Raw genomic sequence first — 27,796 nt, 5'->3', positions numbered from 1 at the left:
TTTGAGGGTTAAATGTTTATCTGAGGATTTAATGTTAAAAGTAAAGTTTGGTTCTGTCGTCGAACTTCATGACTCGTTTAAAACAGAGAAAGAGAAAGAAAGAAAGAAAAAAGGAAGAGAAGAAGACAAACTCTGCTTTATATTCATCATCATCATCTGACTCTACTCTGTGTTTCCTTCATGTTTTAATCAGATGGAAACTGACTTAAACTTTTAGTTCCAGGTTTACTTCCTCAGATTAGATCGTCTGTGTGAGTTTGATAGTAACGTCCCCCCCCCCTCCTCTCCCCTCAGATGGAGAGCACCGGCTACCAGCTGGAGGGTCTTCACACCGATGTGACGTCTCTGTGCAGCCGGATCGAGCTGCTGCCCTGCAGCACCGCCAGAGACCGACTCGCCCAATCAGGTATGAGCTCGATCCCCTTAGCTCCCCGATTACTCAAACCATCATTATTATTATTATTATCATTAACCCTTCTCTCACTCCCCCCCCCCCCCCCTCTCTCTCTCTCTCTCTCTCTCTCTCTGTCTCTCTCTCTCTCTCTCTCTCTCTCTCCCCCCCCCCCTCCTCCTCTGTGCAGAGATGGCGAAGCGTGTGGCGAACATCCTTCGTGTGGTCCTCAGTCTGCAGCAGGGCGACGCAGCGTCCGACTCTCTCAGCATCCCGTTGGCTCAGCTCGCTCCTCACATCACGCGGCTGCCGATGCCGGAGGATTACACGCTGGAGGAGCTGCGAGGCCTCACGCAGTCCTACCTGAGGCAGCTGATCGTCAGCCAATGAGAGCGCAGAGCAGCGGACGCCGTCGCCTCTTCTTCATTGGCTGAAACCTTCAGCTGCTCAAACATCATGAAACTCTGACGCAGAAAGTTTTGCTTCGATTCGTCATTCCTCAACGTGTGTGTGTGTGTGTGTTTGTTTTTAAAGGATCAAACCAGATGTTTCATGTTTTAACCCCAAAATGTTCACTTTACTTTAATAAAAGAGAGAAACTGGATCCATCAGATTCATTATTTCTGTTACAATAAGTCAGAATTACTTTACATTAAAGAGACGATTCAGATTCTTCTAATAATTTTGTGTTTAAACTGCAAAAAATAACCAAAAGCAACTGAAACAAACCTTAAAGATTGATGTCAGTATTTCTCTCCCAGGTTGAAACAATGAGAACATTTAAACATTAAACATCTGATAAAGTTTCCTGAATGATCTGCAGTTAAAACTCTGGTCTGCTCCTTTAAAAAATGATATTCAGTTACATTATTTCCATTGAAATGCTCCAAAAAAAACAAACAGACTAGTGAGTTTGTTTCTGCCTTTTGTTTGTACGATGTGACTCTGAATGACTCGTTTGACCTCCGACCCCCAGCGCCGTTTGTTCATGTGTCAATATGTGAATAAAGATCTGAATTATTAAAAGACGCGGAGCGGCGACGGACGTTCAAACGACTCAGAAAAACTCAACATGCAAAGTGTAAAAATGCCTGATGGTCTATTTTTGTAGATTTCTTGTTTTTTTTCCTGTTTGGTTTGAATGTGAGTTGAAGCGTGCGCACGTTACCGACACAAAACAGCAACAACGACAAGGTTTTTTTTATTATTATTATTAATATTATCATTATTGGCTTGTCTGGTTTTCTGCAGTGAAGAGTTTCCTTCCTCAACGAGCTGCATGTAATTATATAAATAGTGTATATTTTTGGAAAATCAAACAGGAAATATCAGGTCGTTTTTATCCTCCACCTTTAATTATTAATAAATTAGATGCAAAGTGTTTTGGAATGAAACCCTTCACTTATTGATCACTTTTAGTTTTTTAGTTGTAGATTAACTGTCAGCTTGCCAAGAGGTTTTTTCTTTTTTTTCTTTTTCTTTTCTTCTGGAAGTAAAATCAGTTTCAGTGTTTCTCTTCATGATGTCTGTTTACTGCTGTTGAACACAAACAGTGGATGTATGTAGTTTACATGGATGGATACTGTGTGTGTGTGTGTGTGTGTGCATGTTTCCTGATGATTTTGTTGATAATATTTTTTAATAAAGTCAAGTAGAAATAAGTTATCTGTTCTGTTCATGATTCAGACTTCAGTCCACAGTCACATAATTAATAATTAATCATCTTTATGAAGCACAGTGAAGTTCATGTGCTGAAAATCAGTCAGTCTCAAATATTAACATGCAAGTGGCGACACCTGCTGGACAAACACTGGTATTGTTTTTAATATATATTTTCAGGTAAAAGGAGACGAGTCTTAACCATAGACTGTATATAAAAGGTCTTACCCCTATAATACCAAGTGAATCATATTTGATATTTGTTTTTTTTATTGTTATTTGGATACCACCATGAAATATGAAACGCTATTTTCTGGACGGAAGACTGAGGGAGTTTTTTGCAGATGTGTGTGTTCAATAGAGCTAATGTTATATTTCTGACCAACCAGTGTGTGAAATATAGTGTGACAGACTAGATTTAAGTAGCTATAACAGAACAAGCTGTGACTTATTTATTTGCTCTGTGATTTAAGGGCTGTTTAAAGACTTTTCGTTTGTATCAATTAGCTCATCTTCACAGTTCACATATTTTTTAGACGTTTAAATAGGCAGAGCAAATTTCATTCAAATGCCACAAATGCTTGAGATGCAATATGTGTTAATTGTGTTATTAAAAGTGATCGAAGATGTCGGTAGTTATGTAAAAGTAAACCTTTGTAGATCCTATAAATAGACATAATTAGGCACATGGTTGACACCTCCTTTCTTTTTGACATTTTAATGGAGTCAAAGCTGTTATCTAAGGGGTCCCAGAGCCCCACGAACACACTGATTCTAACCCGATCTGACAATGATCCTGCTTGACGTTTGTAGTTATAGCTATTACTTCAAAGTGAATTGACTGACTGATTGATTGATTGAGTGATTGATTGAATTACATTTCCCCTCAAGGATATTAAGAGAATAGCTATGAAGAAAGGAGAGATATTCAGAGATTCTTAAAAAAAAAAGAAAAGAGTTAAGTTTGAGTTAATTGAGTTTATTTGGTTTACATTCGGTCTGGTACTTTAAAATAGCGAAACAAGCACAATAGAAATTATAGAAAAGAAAAAAAAATAGAAATAGAAATAAAAAAAAACAATAAAAAAAAAAACTCTTACATACATGTCATCTCATCTTCTGGCTGACTAGCTTTTCTAGTCCCAGTTCATTGAGCAGCAGCAGTACGTCTCCTCGGATGGGATCTCCATGTTGATGCCGTACTCTCGGAGACCTTCTGCTGCAGCTTTGAGGTCATCAAACACCTTGAATTTTCCATCGCTCGCAAATATTTTCAGTTTTGCAGGAAAAATAATGTGCGACTTGATCTGCCTCTTCTCAAGTTGTTTCCTTACTTTTCTGTATTTTGCACGCTCCTTGTACACCTTGGTGGTGAAGTCTACATCAAAGTAAATCCTGCGGTTATTCACCTGAATGTCCTTCTTTGCCCGAGCGGCCTGAAGCACCATTTGCTTCATGTGGTAGTTTCGGAAGCGAACTACTATCGACCGGGGAGGATTATTGTCCTCCGTCCTCTGTCCATTGGCCCGCTGCGCTCGTTCAATGAGGATTTCATCCTGAACACCCAGTTCCTCCTTTATGAGTTTCTTCACAAACCCAACAATGTCATTTCCTTCACTTCCTTGAGGCACCCAACGAATTCTGAGATTATTCCTTCGGGCAAATGTTTCAAGTTGCTCACATCTCTCTTCCAGTTGTTTCCGTCGGCTCAGACAGTGGTTAGCCGCTTCCATCGCTCTGTTTTCATATCGCACATTTTCTGCATTTCGTAACTCTTCTGCGTCCATTTTTGTTCTAATTTCTGTGGTTGATTCTGTAACTTTCATGAGTCTTTCTTTCAGCTGTTCAGTTTCTTTCAGGTCTTTCAGTATATCAGACTGTATCCTGGCAGCTTCTGCATCCTTGTCAAGTTGATTCTCTTCAGGTGGATTGTTTGTGTTTGTCGCTTTCTGAATTTTTTTTGTGCTGTACATGATAGCCTGGAAATAAATGACAAATCATTTTATTGTCATATCAATTGATGAATTTTTCTTGCATTTAGAGATTATTTACTGAGTTGTATCTAAATACAACTCAGTAGAGAGATGGGCCAGGTCCACGCTGGAAGTAGGATTAAATGTAAGGTCCCATACTGTTTAGTTTGTTTTGTTTTTGATTTCCTGTATTATTTTGTTGGGATTCCCTCACTTCCTGTTTGTGTTCTTTCTAGATGTCTTGACTCCCTGTGTGTGATTGTCCATTGTCTTCACCTGCGCATCGTTATCTCCTCCCCTCATGTGTATATATGCATGTTTCCCCCAGTGTGTCTTTGTCAGATTTCCTGCATTGTTTTGTGAGTAGCTTTCCGGCAGTTTCTTGTGATTATTACTCCTCGTGTTCCGACCTTGTTTTTCCCATTGATACCAGTCTAGCCTAGCGTTTATATACCGTAGCCATATCTCACCTGTGATGATTTTGACCCTCGCCTGTTTTTTGGACTACCCTTTTTGCCTCGTGTTTTTGTACTTCTGCCTGTACTGACTGCAATCAATCTTTATCAATCAATCAATCTTTATTTGTATAGCGCCAAATCACAACAAAGTTATCTCAAGGCTCTTTCCACATAGAGCAGGTTCTAAACCGTACTCTTCAGGTTTTAATTTTAAAGAGACCCAACATTCACACATGAGCAAGCACTTAGCAACAATGGCAAGAAAAAACTCCCTTTTAACAGGAAGAAACCTCAGGGAGAACCAGGCTCCTGCCTTTGTGTACCAAACCTGGACTGTTAATAAACTGCTTCACCGTACCTGTCTGTCTCTGGTCTGCTCTGTGGGTCCCAGTTTTGTCTGTCTGAGCCTGACATTAAATACATATTAGTTGATAGTAGGAGGACCCAGACCTGTCAGAGGAGGCCATTCTGTTGTTGTTTCTTGATCCAGCCCAGTATTTGTCCTCGAGTTCTTGTCAGGGACCCGCTCCCCCTCCTTCTGAATGAAGTAAAAAGACAAATGAAGTACTTTACATGTATTTATAAATACTGCTTTGTGTGTTTGTGCATGCTCTCTATCTTTAAGAGAACAAATTTCAATTAAAAAACAGCGTTGTAAGGACATTTCTGCGTTGTGAGGACATTTCTGCGTTGAGAGGACATTTCTGTGTTGTGAGGACATTTCTGCGTTGTGAGGACATTTCTACATAGTGAGGACATTTCTGTGTTTTGAGGACATTTCCGTGTTTTGAGGACATTTCTGTGTTATGAGGACATCTCTGCGTAGTGAGGACATATCTGCATTGTGAGGACATTTCTGCGTAGTGAGGACATTTCTGCGTTTTGAGGACATTTCTGCATTGTGAGGACATTTCTGTGTAGTGAGGACCTTTCTGCGTTGTGAGGACACTTCTGCGTAGTGAGGACATTTCTGCGTTGAGAGGACATTTCTGCGTTGAGAGGACATTTCTGCGTTGTGAGGACATTTCTACGTAGTGAGGACATATCTGCATTGTGAGGACATTTCTGCGTAGTGAGGACATTTCTGCGTAGTGAGGACCTTTCTGCGTTGTGAGGACATTTCTACGTAGTGAGGACATGTCTGCATTGGTTGGACATTTCTGCATTGTGAGGACATTTCTGTGTTTTGAGGACATTTCTGTGTTTTGAGGACATTTCTGTGTTATGAGGACATTTCTGCATTGTGAGGACATTTCTGCATTGTGAGGACATTTCTGTGTTTTGAGGACATTTCCGTGTTTTGAGGACATTTCTGTGTTATGAGGACATCTCTGCGTAGTGAGGACATATCTGCATTGTGAGGACATTTCTGCGTAGTGAGGACATATCTGCATTGTGAGGACATTTCTGCGTAGTGAGGACATATCTGCATTGTGAGGACATTTCTGCGTTGTGAGGACATTTCTGCGTTTTGAGGACATTTCTGCATTGTGAGGACATTTCTGTGTAGTGAGGACCTTTCTGCGTTGTGAGGACACTTCTGCGTAGTGAGGACATTTCTGCGTTGAGAGGACATTTCTGCGTTGAGAGGACATTTCTGCGTTGAGAGGACCTTTCTGCGTTGTGAGGACAATTCGGCGTAGTGAGGACATTTCTGCAATGGTGAGGACATTTCTGCGTTGTGAGGACATTTCTGCAATGTGAGGACATTTCTGCGTTGTGAGGACATTTCTGCGTTGTGAGGACACTTCTGCACTGCGTTGTGAGGACACTTCTGCGTAGTGAGGACATTTCTGCGTGAGGACATTTCTGCGTTGTGAGGACACTTCTGCGTAGTGAGGACATTTCTGCGTTGAGAGGACATTTCTGCGTTGTGAGGACATTTCTGCGTTGTGAGGACATTTCTGCATTGTGGGGACATTTTGGTCGGCCCTCACAACTTCAAAGGGCAATTTGAGGGTTTGTAATTGGTGTTAAGGTGAAAGTTAGTTGGGTTTAGGAATGTAGTTGTCATGGTTAAAGTGAGGGTGAGGGGCCTTAGAACGCATTATGTCAACAAGGGTCCTCACAAAGATATAAAGACAAGTGTGTGTGTGTGTTTCCTGATGATTTTGTTGTAAATATGTTTTAAATAAACGAGTAGGAAATAAAGTTATTAGTTCTTCTTTCATATGATTTCTGGATCTCAGGATTAAGTCTGAACACTTGCAAGATATTCAACATATAGACATTAATTAATAAATTAATAACCTTTCTGAACCACTGTTAAGTTCCTGAGCTGAACACGGATCAATGTTTCAAACCATTTTAATGTCAATGGTGACATCTGCTGGTCAATCAGCTGTACTGCAGTTGCATGGAAAGATTCATATAAAAGTGGTCTATCATTAATGATATTTTGTTCAATAAATATGTTATGAAATGCTTCCACTTTCCACTGCAGGAAGGACCAAGAACTACACTTGTTTTAACTGGAGGAACCAGGGTCCAAATTTAGTTTCTGTTGAACAGTTTATGTGTAACAAAAGATGCTTTAAACTGATTCACATTTCCCTCACCTACGTTTTTTACTTTGCATCTTTAGTGTAAGAGACACGAGAGGAAATTAGGAAATATGTCTGTTTCTCAAGACAGATTTATTCTCCAGGTAGTCAGTACAAGGAATGCAATAAACATGAACACCAACATTACCATGTAAAAGAGGACAACTGTTATCAACCCTTTTATACAGCACATTGACATTATTTTGACTGCAAAGACAGATGATTAAATGTGTTGTGTAAATGTTCAGCTGGACCAAATCTACTCAAAGTTGTGATGTCAGCAAACAGAGAAACAGACGGTTACACTGAAGCTCGAGAAGATCAAGGTCTACGAATGTGATTATTCTTACATATTTTTGTAATTTTATTTCCTCGTATTTTTGCTTCTGTCGAGTCCGGTATTACATCGAGGAGTTTCTCTCTCCAGTATGAAGCCACAACAAGTGTCTGCTGTTTGTTGCTGAACTCTTCCTCAAGGTAAAACTTTGTCTTTCTCGATTTTAATATTCTTATTATCTTTCTGCTTCTTTTGGCACATTTCATCTTCTCCAAATTGGGTAAGGCCATAATTAAATGACGCTGAACAGAGTTTGTTTTATATCACATTTCTTTATTAGTAACTCAGCACAAAGCACATGTTTCTTGCCAAATCATGAGTTCAGTCTGAAACTGTCATTACTACCATTTTTTCCCATCACTCCAAACAGTCGTTCCATGTTTGTCAAGAACCAGTTTACCCTCGTTGGTCATAGTGAGGCGCATCGCTGTGCTGTACCCGTAGCAGTGTTGCCAGGTGTCAGAGGCCCAAACCGGCTTGTTTTGTTCGGTGTAAACGACCAGGTTGTTGTCCTCCTGCACAGTGATCCTGAATGCGTTCTTACCAGCTGTTCCTGTTGCCCAAATGGGAGAGTCATCTCCGTCAGCAAGGATAACAAAGTTGCCGTCTTGCTGTGGGGGGAACAAATTGGAATTTAATTGACTTAGAAGTTGATATATGGTAACAATGCTGGACTGAAGCAGAAGTGTTCAGTATAAAACTTGTTTCCTCACCTGGAAAACAGCTTTGTATCTGCCATTCGGGCTGATGATAAAATCCCCTTTATATAGATGGTTATCAATGCCGATGTGGCGCACATACATGGTTCTGGCAACACAATAGTTAAAAAAGGTTTAGTGAGTCAGGTGTCCACCAGGTGACAGAGACATGGAAAGATCATTCTGTATGTATCAGAACACCCAGAGAGGTTAGAATGAATGAGTTCTTGATTAGTATTGTTGGTGCTACACAGCCACAATTTCAGTAATAATATTAAAGGGTCAATGAGGTGTTTATTGTCCATGTGGTTTATTTTAAATTTAAAGGGTTAAAATGATAAAATAAACGTATGAATAACTTGCAAACATTCTTTTTTTGTGGACCCAGCATCAAATTTCTGCTTTTAATCCATTTAGAGAGAATATATTAGAGGATTATGGTAAAAATGTCTAAGTGGTGTAACCATAAAAACTTTGTACCAAATAATTCAACTTGCTTAAAAACAGTAAATTGTCAATAAAACACCATATCAACTAGTTTGGCATGATCTTACATTATAACTTTATATTAAATAAAGGTAATGGAATACAATTGTTCGAAATATTACATTTACTCTGGTAACCATGGAGACCAGGAAACATACATGTTTTAAATGAAGTCATTATTAGTATAAGTCCACTTAAATTCACTGTAGGTGATAAAATATGTAATATTTATCATTCTTTTGTGGTTACACCATTTGACATTTTCAGGAGCATTCAGTCTTACTTTTGGTTAAAACAAAACCCAAATGGTGCAAATGTCATTTCAAATGATATAAAACTGACAACCAACTTTGTACCAAGTTGCACTAGAAACACTGATGTTAAATATCGTAGAATGACCCGTTAAAGACCTGCGCACTTCTTTAAAGATTTTCAGGAAATTTGCATCAAATGAAGGGCTGTCAGTGTTTCCTGTAGGAAAAACAGCTCATCATGTAACTTCATTAACATTAAACCTTCATGAACCACAGCTCACAGAGAGTATGCAGCACATGAAATGAATAAACTGAGAGGAGAAATCTTTACCCGCAGCTTTCCATCACACTGTTGGTCTTCTTCTCCTACAGCGGCAAAGTAGAGAGAAACATGAATCAGCATAAATCTTCCTCCCACTTTAATCATCTGTTGCTTTCACAAATCAGCTTCTTTCAAATCATCAGTGTGACTTTCAGCATTTATCTTGGGATAATATGTTTATGTCTTTTCTAAGTTTGACACCAAAACTATTAATTTGATCATAAATACAGCATAAATGTATGTAAAATAATGCCAGCATGAGTAGAATATCATAACTCAGAGCAGGACAATTAACATGATTAAAGAAAATAATAGCTCATCTTTCCTCTGTTCCAACCTGACTAGTTTAGTGTTAGTTTGTAGTTAATGTGATTAAGGATCTTACCTCACAGTAGATTCATATTTAAAAGGAATAAATAAAGTGTTGTTAGAAATATTGACACTCACCTTGTGCTTTTCTTCAACCACATCCGAGCAGCTTCCTGCTTTCAGATGATCATACCTTGACAGTTAGAGTTACTATCAGTGGCGGGAAGTTATGTTTGTGCAGCTGGGGGACAGATACCAATTTAGATAATGTGTTACAACCTGCTTCCCATCCTGTTTATCTACATTAAATGCTCAAATATTTATATGAAGACAGAAATTTCTCCAATCAATTGTACTTTTCTGACTGTTAATCATAATTACCCTTACAATAATGGTTTGACCCAGTTCCACCATTTCCTGTCAAACTCTTGTGGTGTGTGATGGAGTTCACAGTTCAGCCTCTGTTCAATGTGTAGGAAGTAGATTCATTTCAGTAAAAGCACCAGCACACTGTAAAACATACAGTGCAACACAATACACTTACAGTTTCAAAACTAAAAGTACTTTTTATGCAGAATTGCTCCTTTTAGAGTGTTATTATATATTTTTATATTGTAGGATTATCATAAATATTGACTCAATAACGTTTAAAAACAGCTTTGTGTCATAAAGTCGCTTAAATGTTTTAATTTATAAGCTGTAGCTAAACAATACTGTTGACTAATTTAACATGTAACAATACATCACATTTTATAGTGATCATATTAACATCATTGAACAATGTATTATAGTCGTGGTTATATCTGTAGTCTCTGTTCTGTATAGTTATTTATTTTTATATTTGAGTTATCTATCTATCTATCTATCTATCTATCTATCTATCTATCTATCTATCTATCTATCTATCTATCTATCTATCTATCTATCTATCTATCTATCTATCTATCTATCTATCTATCTATCTATCTATCTATCTATCTATCTATCTATCTATCTATCTATATGCAGAAATCACAAGCATTTTCTTCAGGAATTGTAAATATTCACCATCATCAGTATAGCTCTTTCACAGAGAAATCAAACCTTTGAAAAAATAACCATAAATTACTGAGTGTTTAATATCACATTTCTTTATTAGGATCTCAGCACAAAGCACACGTTTCTTGCCACATAATGACTTCAGTCTGAAACTGTCATTTCAATCAGGAGAGACAAGTGAATGGAAAGATATTTATTGTAAATATGTAATGAACAAAATCTTAGTAATGACAAAGTCTTTGGCGCTTGAACTCCATGAGGAATCATCTCTGAATGGCTGCATATATATGTGATATGATATATAAATCCCCCACGAAGTCCAGACACTGGTGCTGGTGATTGCTGATGAGACTGAAGAGAAGATGGCAGATGGGAATAGACTGCAGATCCTGTAGAGAATGGCGGAGATGGGGAGGTGGTGGGGCGCAGAAACAGCTGTATGACAGGACTGAAGCAAAGGGAGAGAGGCACATTTAAACGGACCGCTACTAGATGATAGGCTAAGGCTGAAGTGGCATTTTGCTATTGGTTGGCGAGATTGACAGGTGACTGGCAACAATTAAAATCACACCCTTAGACATAGAAATCTAGGTAATAGATGAGCATGCTTGAAGGAGGCAGAAGTGACCAGTTATGCCTGTATGTTTTAGAGTCTTCTGACTGAACTTTCGCTAAGCTTCATTACTACCATTGTTTTCCATCACTCCAAAGAATCTCTCCATCTTTGTCAAGAACCAGTTTACCCTCGTTGGTCATAGTGAGGCACATCTTATCGCTGTGTTCGTGTTCCTTTTCTTCCCAGGTGTCAGAGGCCCAAACCGGCTTGTTTCTTCCGTTGTACATAACCAAGTTATTGTCCGGCTGCACAATGATCCGATGAGGGTTCTCACCGGCTGTTCCTGTTGCCCAAATAGGACACAGAGCGAAGATGACAAAGTTACCGTCTTCCTGTGGGGGGAACAAATCAGACTTTAATTGACAGACAAGCTAGAATATGGCACCAATGTTGGACTGAAGCAGAAGTACACTAAGAAGATCTAATACAGTTGGTCTCAATAAACCACACTGGACGGATTTCAAAACTGTACATGAGGGTTGTTATATCTTTGTTACAACAATCACAGAATATGGATTACCAGGATTATGTTTGTTATTTTAAAACTATATGTGATTCTACACAGTTCTTTGATGTCAAAACCAACCTAAAACTGGACCATGTATTAAATAACTGATTTAAACCAAAATAAGAATATTTGTTTCCTAACCTGGAAAACAGCTTTGTATTTGCCATTTTCACTGATGAGGAAATCCCCTTTACGCAGCTCCTGGTTTGTAAGGATGTGGTCCTGAGCCAGTATGAAAATGTAGAATGGAAACATGATGGGAGGAATGTTATATTAATAATATATTAAAAAAGTGGTAAGGTTTTCATACTTTGACACCAAAACTATTAATTTGATCATAAATACAGCATAAATGTATGTAAAATAATGCCAGCATGTGTAGATTCATCGTTAATTGTAATTTCATAACTCTTACCGTGTCAGGTTGGCTGCTCATCGGTTGATCTTTAAAATAAATAACAAACAGTCAGTTTCCACACTGAGGACTTCCTCTTGTTTGTTTTGGTCTCATTTCATTAACCAGCAGGTTTCACAGGACAGAATTCAGTTTTCTTACTGTGTTTTATTTAATGTGACAGATTGTAGAGGACAGCCTGTTCATTTTCTTTTCTATCCAGGAGGAAAGATGTGAACTCACCTTTGTTCTCTTCTTCCTGTTTGATGCTCAGTTTGTTCACAAAGGGACGCAGCTTGTCCTGGACTGCAGAGTCCATCCTCGGTATTTGCTCCATTGCCTCATTGATTGCAGAGATGGACCCATCTACTCCTAAGAACTGGATGAGTGTTTGAGGCATCTCCTCTCTGGGCTTGCTAGTCTTCACACTTTTGGGGATTTTTCCAAAACAGGAACAAAACAGCATCTTCGTGTATTCCTGCTCATCCAGCTGCTCCAGGATGGAGGTCAGGGCTGTTTTCCATTCACTCTCTGAAATATTTAAGGACATTTCTGACACACAAAGAGTCAAGAGACAGAAAAGTGAGAAACATGATCCAGATGTGGCCGATGAAACCACCACGCAAAAAAAACATTTTGCAACATTGCAAATGTTGCTGCAAATGTAGGCAGAGATTTTCAACATTAATAGTCCATAAAACTGTTAATTAAGTGTCAAAAATCCTTATTGTAGTCATTGTAGTCAAATGTTGTTTTTCTGCAAACTGCTGCAGGAAAAGTCTCATCATGCTTTGTTTAGTTGGTCTGTCCTGTTGTCTGCTGGACAACACTGAAATACAAAAACACCTCCATTTGTTTTCTGTGTTGTGATTTGATCTTAATGTGGAAATACTACGTAGATAATTTAGTCAGGTTAAAGTCCCAGTTCACTGATAGAGCTGTAAAACCACTTAACAGCTAAATAAAGTCCTACCTGGGAATGTGTAGCATTGTTATATCGATTTCAGAGATGGACTCATCATTAACATATTAACTATCTATTATTGTTATTGCTATTAATGTTTATTTGATAAAGCACCTTTCACACAGCAAGGTCACAAAATGCTTCACAAGAGTAAAATTGTTAAAGAAAAAAGACCATATAGCACAATATAACAATATGGGGGAAGGACCAGACAAAGCATAGCTCAAAATAACCCTTATGATGGAAAACATGTATGGATCCACGTTTCCCCTTCCCGGACGCGGGTCACTGGGCTCCCCCCCCGAAGCCAGGCCTGGGGGTGGGGCTCGATGGCGAGCACCTAGTGGCCGGGCCTGCACCCTATGGGGGCACAGCCCGAAGAGGCAACATGGGACCCCCTCCCCGTGGGCTCACCACCCGTAGGAGGGGCCAAAGGGGTCGGGTGCACTGTGAGCTGGGCGGCAGCTCAAGGCGGGGACCTTGGCGGTCCGACCCTCGGCTGCAGAAGCTAGAGACGGGTCGTGGAACTGTGGACCAGCTCTACACCCTCTACAGGATCGTTGAGGGTGCATGGGAGTTTGCCCAACCAGTCCACATGTGTTTTGTGGAGTTGGAGAAGGCATTCGACCGTGTCCCTCGGGGAGTCCTGTGGGGGTTCCTCCAGGAGTACGGGGTATCGGACCCCCCTGATACGGGCCGTCCGTTCCCTGTACGACCGATGTCAGAGATTGGTCCGCATTGCCGGTAGTAAGTCGGACTCGTTTCCGGTGGGGGTTGGACTCCGCCAGGGCTGCCCTTTGTCACCGATCCTGTTCATAATCTTTATGAACCGATCCGCCTGTCAATCTCCCGCTCCATCCTTCCCTCACTCGTGAACAAGACCCCGAAGTACTTGAACTCCTCCACTTGGGGCAGGATCTCATCCCCGACCCAAGGTCGGCCGCAGAGTGCGAAGCGGCCGGGATGAAAATCAGCACCTCCAAATCCGAGTCCATGGTCCTCAACCGGAAAAGGGTGGAGTGCACCCTTGGGTCGGGGATGAGATCCTGCCCCAAGTGGAGGAGTTCAAGTACTTCGGGGTCTTGTTCACGAGTGAGGGAAGGATGGAGCGGGAGATTGACAGGCGGATCGGTGCGGCGTCTGCAGTATAAGGGCTCTGCACAGATTGGTCGTGGTGAAGAGGGAGCTGTGCCGAAAGGCAAAGTTCTCGATTTACCAGTCGATCTTCGTTCCTACCCTCACCTATGGTCATGAGCTTTGGGTAGTGACCGAAAGAACAAGATCGCGGGTCGAGCGGCCGAAATGAGCTTCTTCCGTAGGGTGGCTGGGCTCTCCCTTAGAGATAGGGTGAGAAGCTCGGTCATCCGGGAGGAGTAGACTCTGAGCTCCATCTAGTAAGGATGCCCCCCGGACGCCTCCCTGGTGAGGTGTTCAGGGCACGTCCCACCGGTAGGAGACCCCGATCCAGGACACGCTGGAGAGACTATGTCTCTCAGCTGGCCTGGATCTTCTAATTCTAATGTAATTATCTAAACATAGTTATATTTTTGCATAACTGTCCCTGAGGATGTAATAATACAACAGTCTGGCTGCTAACACTAAATATAGTGAAACATACTGATAAACACACAGCTAACAGTCATCTGTGGGACAAACAGCCATCGGGAGATAACACTACGCCAACAATGAACCACACTACATTTCAGTTGCTGTACAGGACACATTAATGTGATTAAGGATCTTAACTCACAGTAGATTCATATTTAAAAGGAATAAAAAATGTGTTGTTCGAAATATTGATACTCACTTTGTGCTTTTCTTCAACCAGCCGAGCAGTTTCTTTCTTTCAGATTATCATCTGTTGACAGTTTCAGTTCTCTCAGTGGCGGGAAGTCATGTTGGGTGCAGCTGGGGGGCAGATACCAATTTAAATAATGTTTTACAACCTGCTTCCCATCCTGTTTATCTACATTAAATGCTCAAATATTTATATGAAGACAGAAATTTCACCAATCAATTGTACTTTTCTGACTGTTACTCCTCATAATCACCCTTATAGTAATGGTTTGGCCCAGTTACACCTTCATGTTCTCGGGTACTCTCCGTTTCCTGTCACACTCAGCAATAACCGCAGTTCCTTGTCTTATGGTTTGAGATAAAAGAGTTGACAGTTCAGCCTCAGTCAGAGATGCAGGAAGTGTTTTGGAAGTAGCAGCACTGTAAACAATGCAGAGCAACACAATGTACAGTTACAAAACTAAAAGTACTTGTAATGCAGAATGGCTCCTTTTAGAGTGTTATTATATATTTTATATTGTAAGATTGTCATAATTATTGACTCATTAACATTTAAACAGTTGTGTCTTATAAAGTTGCTTAAATGTTTTCATTTATAAACTGTAGCTTATAAAGTGGAGTAAATCTTAACCACTGTTGACTGATTTAACAGTAGAGTACCGTAAATAGTTCGGTCTACACCTGCTCTGTGTGTAAAGTGCCTTGAGATGACTTTTGTTATGAATTGGCGTTATATAAATACATATTTATTGATTGATTGATAAACATGCAACAATACACATTTCATCAATAATAATGCATTTTATTTAAAAGGCGCCTTTCAAAGCACTCAAGGAATCCTCACAAGGCTCATATAACACAACAACAGTACATCAGACAATATAAATCAGGTAACATTTAGTGCAAAGATAAAGAATAAATATGAATGTGACTACAAAGTGCATCAGTGCAATAAATAAACAAGAACGTGATGCATAGTTAGTGTGAGACAGAGTATGCAGCTCTGAATAGGAGCGTTTTCAGGTGAGATTTAAAGGTGGAATGTCTGGTGGAGTTCCTGAGGCAGGGGGGCAGATCGGCTGAAGGGTCTTGACCTCATAATAGTTAAGTTGGCAGATGAGGATCAGAGAGTTCGGGAAGGTGTGTAGATGTGAATCAGTTCAGAGAGATATGATGGTGCCAGGTCGTGAAGGATCTTGAAAATGAGGAGTAAGTGATCATATTAGCATCACTGAACAGTGCAGACTCAGTTAATAATATATTATAGTTGTGATTATTTATCTACTTTCTGTACTAAACACAAAATCTTAATCTGAAAAATGGCTTAGCTGTTAGAGAAATGAAGTAACAGATAATATTTCCCCTTTTAGATGTAGTGAAGTAAAAATGATTAATTAATACTATTGTCCCTAAATACAGTACTTGCTTGTTTGTAATCTCCACATAACAAATTAAGGGAACACTTAATGATTCCATGATTTATAACAACAGTTAACAGTCAGTTAAACTTCAGGGAGATCAGACTGTCCATTTAGGAGTCACAAGTGATCATGAATCAGTTTCAGCTGCTTTGGATCAAATGAAAGTGACAGCAGGTGCAATGGAGAGAAAGACAACCCACAAAGGGACTGGTGTGTCCACAGACAGCTGCTCTCTCCTTCTCCTTCCTGACTGGTTCTTCTCTAGTCTGGTGTTCTGCTAGTGTCCTCGTCACTACTGGTAGCATGAGGCGCTACCTGCAGCCCAATCAGGTTCACAGCTAGTCCAGCTCCTCCAGGAAGGTTTGCTGTGTCTCCCAGCACATTGTGAAGAGCAGGGAGGAGAAACCAGGAGACCGGCCGTACCACCAGGAGAGCCGGACATTGACCCAGCAGCAGGACCGCTATCTGCTCCTCTGTGTGAGGAGGAACAGGAGGAGCACTGCCACAGCCCAAAACATGAGCTCCAGCAGGCTGCAGCTGGATCAGCATTCAGAGAAACACGGTCGGTGCCCCGTTCTCTTCACAGATGAGAGCAGCTTCACACTGAGACCATGTGACAGGTCTGAAAGAGTCTGAACGTTCTGCTGCTGGAACATCAGCAGGACCGCTTTGGTGGGGGGGCACTGATGGTCTGGGGAGGCAAATCCATGGAGGGTCACACAGACCTCCATGTCAGAGCCAACGGTACGCTGACTGCTGTTAGATACCGGGATGAAACCTTCAGAGACTGTCAGACCTCATGTTGGTGCAGTGGGTCCTGGTCTCTACTGGTATGTAGGCAGTTCCTGGATGATGAAGGCATTGATGCCATTGACTGGACCCTCATGTTCCCCTGACCTAAATCCAGCTGAGCATCTACAGGACTTTATGTATCGTGTAGTCGACTCCGCCACAGACTGTCCAGCAGCTCACTGAAGCCCTGATCCAGGTCTGGGATGAGACTCCTCAGCACAGGTAGGCAGAGACCAAACACACTGCTGACACATTATGAGCTGCTGTGATTGGATCAGCCATGAATCCAGCCCTCAGTGGGTCGATGGTTCTGGTTTCCATTGATTCATTTTGTCATCAGTGAAGATTTTACACTTGAGTCATTCGTTCAACAAGATCTGATGTGAGATTTAAATGTTCCCTTCATTTCTTTGAGCAGCGTATTATATTGTTAGACTTCACTGTGATTAAAACCCAGCGCAGTATTTATTCATCTTTATGTCAGTGAGCTTCATTAACTTTACAACACCAAAACTTTAAAATTCCCTATTTATGTACTTATTGATTGATAAGTGTTGATAGACCTTCTACAGAAAGCATCCACTTATTGAACTTGAAACTCATAAAATTCCTCTGAAGTTTTTCAAAGACCATGTAAAGTGAATTCAGACATTTTCTTCTAAACACATTAAATAGGTCATAAATGTATTTCTAAAAAAGGTTAAAAAGCATTTCAACCATTTAGATTTGAATTGTGGAGCTAGGATTAGCATAAACCCGCCCTGCTGCTGTAGAGGTATAAATACATTCAGCGCACACTACTACTACAGTCTACAGTTAGCCAGTTAGCTGATTTAGCTGCCGAGCTAGCCGCCGAGTTAGCAGCAGAAAGCTCTCAGACCTAGCTTTGATTGACAGGTGACACTTGGTAGGGGGCGGGGCTTCAGTGTTTGGGAGCAGAGACAGAGGCAGACTTTTACACAACTTTGAAACCTAATTTCATATATTTGGCGATTTTTTTTTTATTCTTTCAAATTTGGCAGGGTGGTTAACAACACACTTTTCTGTGGTATGTCAAACTCAGAACACATATTTATTTTTACTTTACACAGACTTTAAGTGCATCCTGAGTCAGCCTCAACATCGACCAGTTTCTCACTAAAATGTCCTTTACAACACAATAAAGACCAAATGAAGCATTCAATAAATAAAATTCTGACAACAGTCTTCAAGTATTTACACACACACACACACTTTATTGCAAAGGATTATCCACCGTTACACGTCTGTCACATTAAACATCATCCAGTAGCGTTAATGACAAACATCATGTAAACAGAAACCTGCTTTAAATTAACATTTCTGAACCATTGATGCAGAAAAACAAAGCAGAGGATGAAACAGTTCATACAGCAGAGGTGGAACTTCACATCTTTTTAGAAATATGCTGATTTTTCATGTTTCTTTTTTTCTTTTTAAACCAGCTGATTGAACGTTAACTTTCACTGCGTCATAATTTATTCATTTTAATCTAATTCAGTAACCGCGTGCAAACAGGAAGTGGTCCAACGTTTGGTCGTTTTTAGGAGAAACCCGTTCAAAAAAGGAATGATACAACAACAAACAACAACAACAACAAACACATCGACGGTTTAACTTTAAAATAAATAAATACTTTGCCTCTTCACCTCACTACATGTAACGACATTAATCAGCTGTTAACCAACCAGGTTGCGTAACAGCGTAATGTAAATCATCCTCTGATAGCTGATGGTCAGAGGTCAGAGGTCAGCAGCTGTTTATGTGACCATGTACTCCTGGCGTTTGTTGAGGCGGACCTGACACAGCGAGACGGCGCCGACCGCCACGTAGATGGAGGCGGCGATGAAGCAGTTGATGCCGACCTGGTTGTAAAGACCGTAGATGTTCTGAGGAGGACTTTTACTGCAGGAGAGAAGAAGAAGAAGAAGAACGGCCGCGTCACTACAGCTGTGATCAGTTTAATGACATTCCTTCATAACAATAACAATAAGAATCTTGTTATTAAAGACGTAACCAACTCGAGTACTGAGCCGGATATTTAACAGCTGAGAAATAAACTAAAGGTTTCAGTTCAGGAAATTTTATTTTTATACACAGAAATCATGAAATCTACGGAGCTCTTGATTCACTAATTTGTGCTCTAGATTTCATAATTTGTGCTCTAGATTTCATAATTTGTGCTCTAGATTTCATAATTTTGGCTTTCCATTGACTAATTTGTGCTCTAGGTTTAATAATTTGTGCTCTAGATTTACTAATTCATATATTTGCATGTAAATAGTGTTTATATTAATTGTATTTCTCGGTTCATTGAAAAATAAATTCACTTTAATTTTCAAGATACAACATGATTGAAGGGGAGTGACGCCGTTTTCCTGAACGTGTTTTAGAGAAATAAAAAAATATATAATCTTTATTAATAGAGCACGTTATAAAATCTAATCACAAAGTGTTTCGTAAAGGCGTAAAGAGATAAGAAGCTCCTCTCTGACAGTAAACCGCTGCAGTCCTGAGGCGCCAAACGGACGCCTGTGATTGGCTGCTGACATTAAACAGTGAAACAAACTACTTCCTGTTAATGGAGGTTTATTTTTAATGTTTCCGTTGACTCACTCGTTGCGGATGTCCTCCTCAGTGAACGGGACGTCTTCGATCAGCACGGCCGACTTCGCAGTGAAGAAGATTCCCAACATCGCCTGTAAAAACAAAACAAACAGCAGAGTGGCTCAACATGAGGCTCGGGGCACAGCAGGGGGCCGGGGGTCTGTATCTTATCACAGAGAAACACCATATTTATAAAGGAGAGGTTCTTCTAGTTGTGTGATTAACTATGAAATAACAATATGGAGTTTAGTCCAGTGGTTCCCAACCTAGGGGTGGGGCCCCTCCAAAGGGTCAGCAGATACATGTGAGGGGTGGTGAGATGATTAATGGGAAAGAAGAAAAAACTAAGTTCTGATTGTTGCTGAAATATTGGATCATTTCAACATTTATAGAAATGAAAGCATGTGAGAAGTTTAGAGGGAAAAATCAGTATTTGGTGGAGCTGTTAACAACTCATAGACATCTGAGATGTGAGCCGACTACACACTGCTGTCTGGTTTCATCTTTAACAATGTGTTGAATTTATAAAGCTTGTTATATTATCCATTGTGTCAAATCTGCATCTGAAAAGTAACTAAAGCTGTTAAATAAATGTAGTGGAGTAGAAAGTACAATATTTCCCTCTGAGATGTAGAAAGTAGCATCACATGGAAATACTGCAGTAAAGTACAAGTACCTCTAACTGTACTACAGTAAAGTACAAGTACCTCAAACTGTACTACAGTAAAGTACAAGTACCTCAAACTGTACTACAGTAAAGTACAAGTACCTCAAACTGTACTGCAGTAAAGTACAAGTACCTCAAACTGTACTACAGTAAAGTACAAGTACCTCAAACTGTACTACAGTAGATGTCTGTTAGAGCCGGTGTGATGTGTGATGATGATGACAGTGAATCAGTTCCTCCTTCATCGTGTTTATTTTTATATTTTATAGAGTTTGTTTCCTCTTCCAACATTTAAAGGTTTTTTTTCTGACTGGAAAAACTGACTTCCTGCTCTGAAACATCACGAGAGCCAAACATAAAGAATCACATGATCTTCGGTCACTTGAGTTCCTGCATTTTAACACTGTGGTAAAGAATATTTTAATCAATTAACAGGCTGATTATAAACCAAACCATATAATCATTGAATTAAATGGTGATCAATAAATACACACTAACCTCAGCAGATATCAGACTGCAGGCTTTTATCAACATGCATTTAATCTATTTAAAGAGCCTTTACACACATGCAACCATTAATTAGTCTGGAAACCAAGCTTTAGCCTCCTCCATTACGTCCATCACAGGCACAGCTGTTTAGTTAATACTCGTTAATAAAACTACTTTAATATCCTGGTTTAGACAGAGCCCACTATTTAAATACATGCATTTTTGGCCTAATTGGGCTCCGTCTATAACGTGGAGCATTATTTCTGTTTTAAAGCGTTGAAGATGGTTCAGTGTTTAATTTAATCATAATGAGGTTTACATGACATTCAGCAAAACTATAAAAATAATAAAACTGCGCTGTAAATATTTATATTTTAAAGATGTCTTCTGGTCAAACCGAGTCACTCCAGGAAATAGTCGGGCCCCTGGCGAAGCTCCATATGTCTTACCAGCATGATTACGCCCCAGATGCTGATCACGATCCCGCACGCAGCCATCTTCGGCCCGCAGAACAGGAGCGACGGCATGTCGGTGTCCGGACGGATCGATGGATCAAACAGAAACTGATAATTTCTACTTTTTAATTCACGAAACGGGAAAAATGGTCCATCGACAGCCGAGCCTCTCTGTCAGCTGATCCCTTCACTGCACTCGGTTGCACTCGGCTCGACTCGGCAACTATCGTCTCCCCCGAAGCAAGCGACCAATCAGAACGTCCAACGCAACACGCCCCGCCTCTTCCTCTGAAGCTGACCAATGGCGTTCAACTTTTAAACTCGCGCAACATTCCCTTCATCCCGTCTGTCTTTTGTTTGTTCGATATTTATAATATTTATAATATTTTCTGCTGAATATGTGAAGTAGAAATAAATTAAAATCAATCCGCAGCGTGTAACCGGGCCTCTCTCCTCCACACTCGCGCTGTTTGTAGAAATATCGCCGTTTTCTCCGATGGAAGCCCGCTAACAGCACCGAGCTAGGAGCTAACTGTGGCTAACAGCTAACAGCTAACTGCTTTGTTTTGATTCAAGAAAAAACTTTTAACTCATTTACCGACATGACGTCAGCGTCTGCTAAGGTAAGTCACATTAACCCCGACTGTAGTACAACTAGAGGTACTTATACTTTACTGTAGTACAGTTTGAGGTACTTGTACTTTACTGTAATACAGTTTGAGGTACTTATACTTTACTGCAGTACAGTTTGAGGTACTTGTACTTTACTGTATTACAGTTAGAGGTACTTGTACTTTACTGTAGTACAGTTTGAGGTACTTGTACTTTACTGTAGTATTTCCATGTGATGCTACTTTCTACTCCACTACATTTATTTGACAGCTTTAGTTACTTTTCAGATGCAGAAGTAGAAACAGTCTTTAGGTTGTTTTCATATATCAGCAGTCTGAGAGTTAAAGGTGTAACATGACCTCGAAAACAACAGATACTTGTAGTTAAATGATGTATATTATATTATGTTGGGAGATGGCAGATCTTTATTTGATGAACTCTTCTTCTTCTCTGCAGGTCGGAGAGATTTTCTCAGCAGCAGGAGCAGCGTTCACCAAACTGGGAGAGCTGACCATGCAGCTGCACCCAGTATCTGACTCCAGTCCTGCAGGGTGAGACACACACACACACACACACACACACACACACACACACACACACACACACACACACACACACACACACACACACACACACACACACACACAGACAGAGACAGAGACACACACACACACATACACACACATACATACACACACACACACACACACATAGACAGAGAGACACGCACACACATACACACACACACACAGATACACACACACACACACACACACACGAGAACCCTCACAATCATAATGCATAATGATAATAATCTCTCTCATGTTCGTCCTCAGAGCCAAATGGACGGAGACGGAGATCGAGATGCTGCGTCTGGCGGTTCGGCGGTTCGGTGACGACCTGAACAACATCAGCACCGTGATCAAAGAGCGCACTGTGTGAGTTAAAGGAGCAGCTCACTGTTTTATAATCATATCATCAACCAAAGTCCATGTGGTTTATTTTAAATTTAAAGGGTTAAAATGTGAAAATAAACGTATGAATAACTTCACACATTCTTTTTTTGTGGACCCAGCATCAAATTTCTGCTTTTAATCCATTTAGAGAGAATATATTAGAGGATTATGGTGAAAATGTCTAAGTGGTGTAACCATAAAAACTTTGTACCAAATAATTCAACTTGCTTAAAAACAGTAAATTGTCAATAAAACACCATATCAACTAGTTTGGCATGATCTTACATTATAACTTTATATTAAATAAAGGTAATGGAATACAATTGTTATAAATATTACATTTACTCTGGTTACCATGGAGACCAGGAAACATTTATGTTTTAACCTTCGTGTCGTCCTCCCGGGTCAAATTGACCCCGTCTGTTTTGACTGTTCCTTCCACCCTCCCTTCTCTCCTTATTCCTTTCCTCTTTTCCTCCCTCCCTCCTTACTCCTTTCCTTCCTTCCTTCCTTCCTTCCTTCCTTCCTTCCTACCTTCCTCTTTTCCTCCATCCCTCCTTACTCCATTCCTTCCTTCCTTCCTTCCTTCCTCTTTCCTTCCTTCCTCCCTTCCTTGTGCAAGTTATTCAAACCTTTATTTAAACTAAACCACATGAACACAGTAAAGTGTTTCTACCATCTGGAATCTCTTCAGATAACAGCAGTGAGTTAATGATGATAATCAGCTGACTCGTCGTTTCTTCTTCAGCGCTCAGATTAAGAGCACAGTGAAGAGGAAGCTGTACGAGGACAGCAGAGTCCCCATCTCCTCCGAGTCCCCGAAGAAAACCGTCAAGAAAGCCGCCGTCGCCATGGCGCCGACGCCGGCCCCCGCCGCCCCCGCCATGATCCCCGTGCCGACCTCGCAGGTCGTCGTGGCGACGGGAATGCAGAACAGCCCGTCTCTGGCCCCGCCCATCAAGAAGCAGAAGACGGCAGGTGAGAAGCGATGATGATGATGATGATGATGATGATGATCCTGATACCAGCTGAGTTCTTCATTAGCTCATCATGTGAATAGAAGCAACTCCTCCACATCTAAATGCATTTAACTAATAACTCAGATTCACCACAGACGGGTCGTAGCTGCTGTGGGCCAATCACATCGCATTAAACCCAAGAACGCTTGCTGTTGATTGGCTGTTAGCAAGTCCGTACAGAGAGTCATATTTTCAGCTCTGGTATTAATATCTTAAAGCTGTAGAGCACTGAGACCCTGATGATGATGATGATGATGATGTTCACTCTTCTTCCTCTGCAGACGTGACTCTCAGCGCTCTGAACGACTCGGACGTGAACAGCGACCTCGAAGGCCTCGGAGACGGCTCGTCCAATAAGAAGCTGAACTTTGACCAAGGTCAGTGACGGACACGTTTTCAATTTACCGGACAGATGTTTGAAATTCCGGTCAAATATTATCTGAATTTATTGAGCTTAAAATGATAAATGATATGAAGGCATGTCAATTTATAGCGTAATCTTATTATTGAAAAGTATATCAAATAAAATGAGTGCCGTCAATTGTACTTTACTGTAGTGCAGTTAGAGGTACTTATACTTTACTGTAGTACAGTTTGAGGTACTTATACTTTACTGTAGTACAGTTTGAGGTACTTGTACTTTACTGTAGTACAGTTTGAGGTACTTATACTTTACTGTAGTACAGTTTGAGGTACTTGTACTTTATTGTAGTACAATTTGAGGTACTTATACTTTACTGTAGTACAGTTTGAGGTACTTGTACTTTATTGTAGTACAATTTGAGGTACTTATACTTTACTGTAGTACAGTTTGAGGTACTTGTACTTTACTGTAGTACAGTTTGAGGTACTTATACTTTACTGTAGTACAGTTTGAGGTACTTGTACTTTACTGTAGTACAGTTTGAGGTACTTATACTTTACTGTAGTACAGTTTGAGGTACTTGTACTTTATTGTAGTACAATTTGAGGTACTTATACTTTACTGTAGTACAGTTTGAGGTACTTGTACTTTACTGTAGTGCAGTTAGAGGTACTTATACTTTACAGTAGTACAGTTTGAGGTACTTATACTTTACTGTAGTACAGTTTGAGGTACTTGTACTTTACTGTAGTACAGTTTGAGGTACTTATACTTTACTGTAGTACAGTTTGAGGTACTTGTACTTTATTGTAGTACAATTTGAGGTACTTATACTTTACTGTAGTACAGTTTGAGGTACTTGTACTTTATTGTAGTACAATTTGAGGTACTTATACTTTACTGTAGTACAGTTTGAGGTACTTGTACTTTACTGTAGTACAGTTTGAGGTACTTGTACTTTACTGTAGTACAGTTTGAGGTACTTGTACTTTACTGTAGTACAGTTTGAGGTACTTGTACTTTACTGTAGTACAGTTTGAGGTACTTATACTTTACTGTAGTACAGTTTGAGGTACTTATACCTATTATAAAATAAATAAATAAACGCTCTTTTAACATGAACATAAAACTATTTGCAAACAAAAAAACACATCTGGACCGGCTCATACCATTTTAATAACGCGGCGTGCTGCCAACTGGAAATCAAATAGATGCGATAAAAACCATCTAAAGAATCCATTAACATGTTTCTGGCTTGGGACATTTCAGCAGCTGAATTAAAATCAAAAGTCTCGAGTGTCTCTCCGCAACTTGCAATGCGCATCAGTCTTGTGACCTTGTTCTCCCCTCAGGCGACTTTGCTGCGCTGCTTTGACCCGGTTCTGGCACACTGGAGACAGAGATCACGCTGGCTATTTTGGCCAGTTTAGCCCACTGAAGTCTTTGATCAGAACGTTACAGGCTGTTCAGAAGTTAAAAGGACTGTCAAATATCAGTTTATCCTCATCGAAAGTACAAACTGTGACATACGAAATTCAAATTGAGCTTAGAGGGAATATTTCCACCGACATCAGCAGATTTTACCGGTCAAAGTCCGGTAATTACCGGATAACGGAAACCCAGCCATGTGGGGATCATAGTCAGCCAACGTGGGCTTCACATGTGGGACCAGCAGAATTTACCCAGTTCGAGCCCAAATGGACCCACATGGACCTGCTGGTGTTAACAGACCATCTCGTGTTGCTGACTTCATATATAAATCAGTTCTGATGATGTAATAATTAGTTTAATGAGGAAAGGAGGAAGGAAGAAAGGAAGGAAGGAAGGGAGGGAGGAGAAGGAAGGAAGGAGTAAGAAGGAAGAAAGGAAGGTAGGAGGAAGGGAGGAAGGAAGGAAATAAGGACAGAGGAAAGAAGGGAGGGAAGGAAAAAAGGAGGAAGGAAGGAGGGAGAACGAAGGAAGGAAGGAGCGATGGAGGAAACAAGGAACGAGGAACGAGGGAGGGAGAAAGGAAATAAGGACAGAGGAAAGAAGGGAGGGAGAGGAAGGAAGGAAGGAAGGAAAGGAGGGAGGAAAGAAGGAAAGGAGGAAGTTCTGATGATGTAATAATGAGTGTAATGAGTGTTTTGTGGTCTTGTCCCCTCAGAGAGCCTGAACCTGGACTCCAGCCTCATCATGAACTCCAGTGACCTCCCGCTTCTGTCCCGCTGACCTCTGACCTCTGACCTTCCCGTCTGTGTTACAAACGCTTCGTTTTTTCTTTTATTCTTTGTTCATCTGACGACTCGCTGAGTCCGGTTTTAGTTTTTAAGACCAAAAATCTCCATTTTTATTTTATTTAATGTTTATTTTAAAGACAGTTTGTTGACAGATGAACTTCAGACGTTTTTCAGCAGAATCATGTTTCAACTTTTTTAGTTTTCATCGTCTGTTTGGAAACTTTTAAAAAATCACAAAAGAAACAAAACTGTCGTGAAGCTGAAATCATCATCATCATCATCATCATCATCGGCTTTAAAGTGAAGAAACATCAGGAGAGAAATCAGCTGATGAATCATTAATAATGAGCCTCAGTGTTTATTTAACCGTTACAAAGGGCTGAACAGTAAAAGCAGTTTATGAGAAGAATTTAAGATAAACATGAGTCTTAATAATTAAAATTAAACCATCAAAGAAATTCGGAGCAAAAAATTCAAAAAAACAGATTTTTAAGTTCAGTTTTTGAGAGTTTATGAATTTAATTTGTTTTTTTTGCTCTTTTTGTGAAACATTAAAGTTTTCTTTGACATGAAAATCTAAAATATTGTAGAAAAACACCAAATTCTTCAGCTGCTGATTATTTTCTTTATTCAGTTTGTTAAATGTTTAAAAAGCAAAACTTCTAAAAAATCCTCAAATTGAAAAAGCAGCAAATATTTGAAAAAATCTGTTAAACTGAAATAATTTCACTGATCATTTAAGTTAAAATGTTTGTTATTTTTTGTACGAATTTGAGGATGAAACGTCTCATCCTGCTAAAAATCATTTAATGTTGCAGCAAATAAATAGTTAAATGTTCAGAGACTCAAACTGCAGTAAAAGTTTCTTGTGAAATAATAAATAATAAACTGTTCAGTCAGATTTAAAATGATAAAAATCAATAAACTGAGGAATAAAAGATGCTGAACGTACAAATAACTGATTTATTTTAATGATTCATCAACGTTTCTCCTCCTGAAAGTCGTTAAACTCATAAATCTGAAGCTTCATGAATCTCAGAACAGTTTGTGGACAGAAGAAGAAGAAGAAAGTGTCTCAGTGTGTCGTTGGTTTGATTCCCGTGTTCATTAAACTGTCCGCGTGTGTTTCAGCTGCTGATCATGACGCAGCGACTCAGAAAACATTCAGACTTTAGATCAGTGGCTGCAAGATGTAAAAAAACATGTTTTAATTATGTTAAGTAAAAAAAACAAAACTACAAACTAAACTCTGGTCTCTTGGTTTTTGTTTGAGTCCACTGCTGCCCCCTGGTGGCAGAAACACTGAACTGCAACATACTCAATTATTAGTTTACTGCAGAAGTTTAATCCTGTTGTCCTCGAAGGGTTAGGGAAGGAAGGAAAGAAGGGAGGAAAGGAGGAAGAAGGAAGGAAAGAAGGAAGAAGACCTC

General features: G+C 40.0%; 5 protein-coding genes across 6 annotated transcripts in view; 2 read left to right on the top strand and 3 right to left on the bottom strand.

The window, feature by feature from the left end:
• The window catches only part of nup98 (nucleoporin 98 and 96 precursor), a 33,988-nt gene extending 31,936 nt beyond the window's left edge, over positions 1-2,052 (top strand). For both annotated transcript variants that reach the window (XM_062433272.1, XM_062433271.1), the window contains exons 34-35: positions 295-406; positions 582-2,052. In XM_062433272.1, the coding sequence (XP_062289256.1) occupies positions 295-406; positions 582-781 (312 nt within the window). In that variant the 3' untranslated portion in view covers positions 782-2,052. The remainder of the gene's footprint in view (positions 1-294; positions 407-581) is intronic.
• Positions 2,053-7,650: 5,598 nt separating this feature from the next.
• LOC133993856 (B-type lectin plumieribetin-like) lies at positions 7,651-9,631 on the bottom strand. The gene is made up of 4 exons (XM_062432958.1): positions 9,569-9,631; positions 9,131-9,165; positions 8,075-8,168; positions 7,651-7,972 (listed from the first exon to the last, which is right to left on the bottom strand). Exons 2-4 carry the CDS (start codon positions 9,142-9,144, stop codon positions 7,703-7,705), a joined length of 378 nt encoding a protein of 125 aa, XP_062288942.1. The 5' UTR covers positions 9,145-9,165; positions 9,569-9,631; the 3' UTR covers positions 7,651-7,702.
• Positions 9,632-11,152: 1,521 nt separating this feature from the next.
• LOC133993585 (uncharacterized) lies at positions 11,153-12,638 on the bottom strand. Its single transcript, XM_062432576.1, has 4 exons — positions 12,230-12,638; positions 12,008-12,036; positions 11,734-11,814; positions 11,153-11,416 (listed from the first exon to the last, which is right to left on the bottom strand). Exons 1-4 carry the CDS (start codon positions 12,534-12,536, stop codon positions 11,153-11,155), a joined length of 681 nt encoding a protein of 226 aa, XP_062288560.1. The 5' UTR covers positions 12,537-12,638.
• A 5,528-nt stretch (positions 12,639-18,166) lies between these two features.
• On the bottom strand, positions 18,167-21,380 carry rnasekb (ribonuclease, RNase K b). The gene is made up of 3 exons (XM_062432957.1): positions 21,191-21,380; positions 19,595-19,677; positions 18,167-18,883 (listed from the first exon to the last, which is right to left on the bottom strand). Exons 1-3 carry the CDS (start codon positions 21,266-21,268, stop codon positions 18,739-18,741), a joined length of 306 nt encoding a protein of 101 aa, XP_062288941.1. The 5' UTR covers positions 21,269-21,380; the 3' UTR covers positions 18,167-18,738.
• A 134-nt stretch (positions 21,381-21,514) lies between these two features.
• On the top strand, positions 21,515-27,596 carry c14h17orf49 (chromosome 14 C17orf49 homolog). The gene is made up of 6 exons (XM_062433325.1): positions 21,515-21,819; positions 22,265-22,359; positions 22,645-22,746; positions 23,513-23,742; positions 24,065-24,160; positions 26,294-27,596. Exons 1-6 carry the CDS (start codon positions 21,799-21,801, stop codon positions 26,356-26,358), a joined length of 609 nt encoding a protein of 202 aa, XP_062289309.1. The 5' UTR covers positions 21,515-21,798; the 3' UTR covers positions 26,359-27,596.
• Positions 27,597-27,796: the final 200 nt, after the last annotated feature.

The sequence above is a fragment of the Scomber scombrus genome, chromosome 14, assembly GCF_963691925.1.
Source record: "Scomber scombrus chromosome 14, fScoSco1.1, whole genome shotgun sequence".
NCBI lineage: Eukaryota > Metazoa > Chordata > Actinopteri > Scombriformes > Scombridae > Scomber > Scomber scombrus.
Note: the sequence above shows the minus strand (reverse complement) of the source record. Positions and strands in the feature narration are given on the sequence as shown.

Coding starts and splice junctions, on each gene's coding strand:
- LOC133993856 (XM_062432958.1), bottom strand. Junction 7,973..8,074: donor GATACAAAGCTGTTTTCCAG/GTGAGGAAACAA, acceptor TTCCCCCCACAG/CAAGACGGCAACTTTGTTAT.
- LOC133993585 (XM_062432576.1), bottom strand. CDS start 12,536: ATGTCCTTAAATATTTCAGAGAGTGAATGGAAAACAGCCCTGACCTCC. Junction 11,815..12,007: donor TGAGCAGCCAACCTGACACG/GTAAGAGTTATG, acceptor ATACTGGCTCAG/GACCACATCCTTACAAACCA. Junction 11,417..11,733: donor AATACAAAGCTGTTTTCCAG/GTTAGGAAACAA, acceptor TTCCCCCCACAG/GAAGACGGTAACTTTGTCAT.
- rnasekb (XM_062432957.1), bottom strand. CDS start 21,268: ATGCCGTCGCTCCTGTTCTGCGGGCCGAAGATGGCTGCGTGCGGGATC. Junction 19,678..21,190: donor TCTGGGGCGTAATCATGCTG/GTAAGACATATG, acceptor TTGTTTTTACAG/GCGATGTTGGGAATCTTCTT. Junction 18,884..19,594: donor GAGGAGGACATCCGCAACGA/GTGAGTCAACGG, acceptor TCTCTCCTGCAG/TAAAAGTCCTCCTCAGAACA.
- c14h17orf49 (XM_062433325.1), top strand. CDS start 21,799: ATGACGTCAGCGTCTGCTAAG. Junction 23,743..24,064: donor CAAGAAGCAGAAGACGGCAG/GTGAGAAGCGAT, acceptor CTTCCTCTGCAG/ACGTGACTCTCAGCGCTCTG. Junction 24,161..26,293: donor GAAGCTGAACTTTGACCAAG/GTCAGTGACGGA, acceptor TTGTCCCCTCAG/AGAGCCTGAACCTGGACTCC.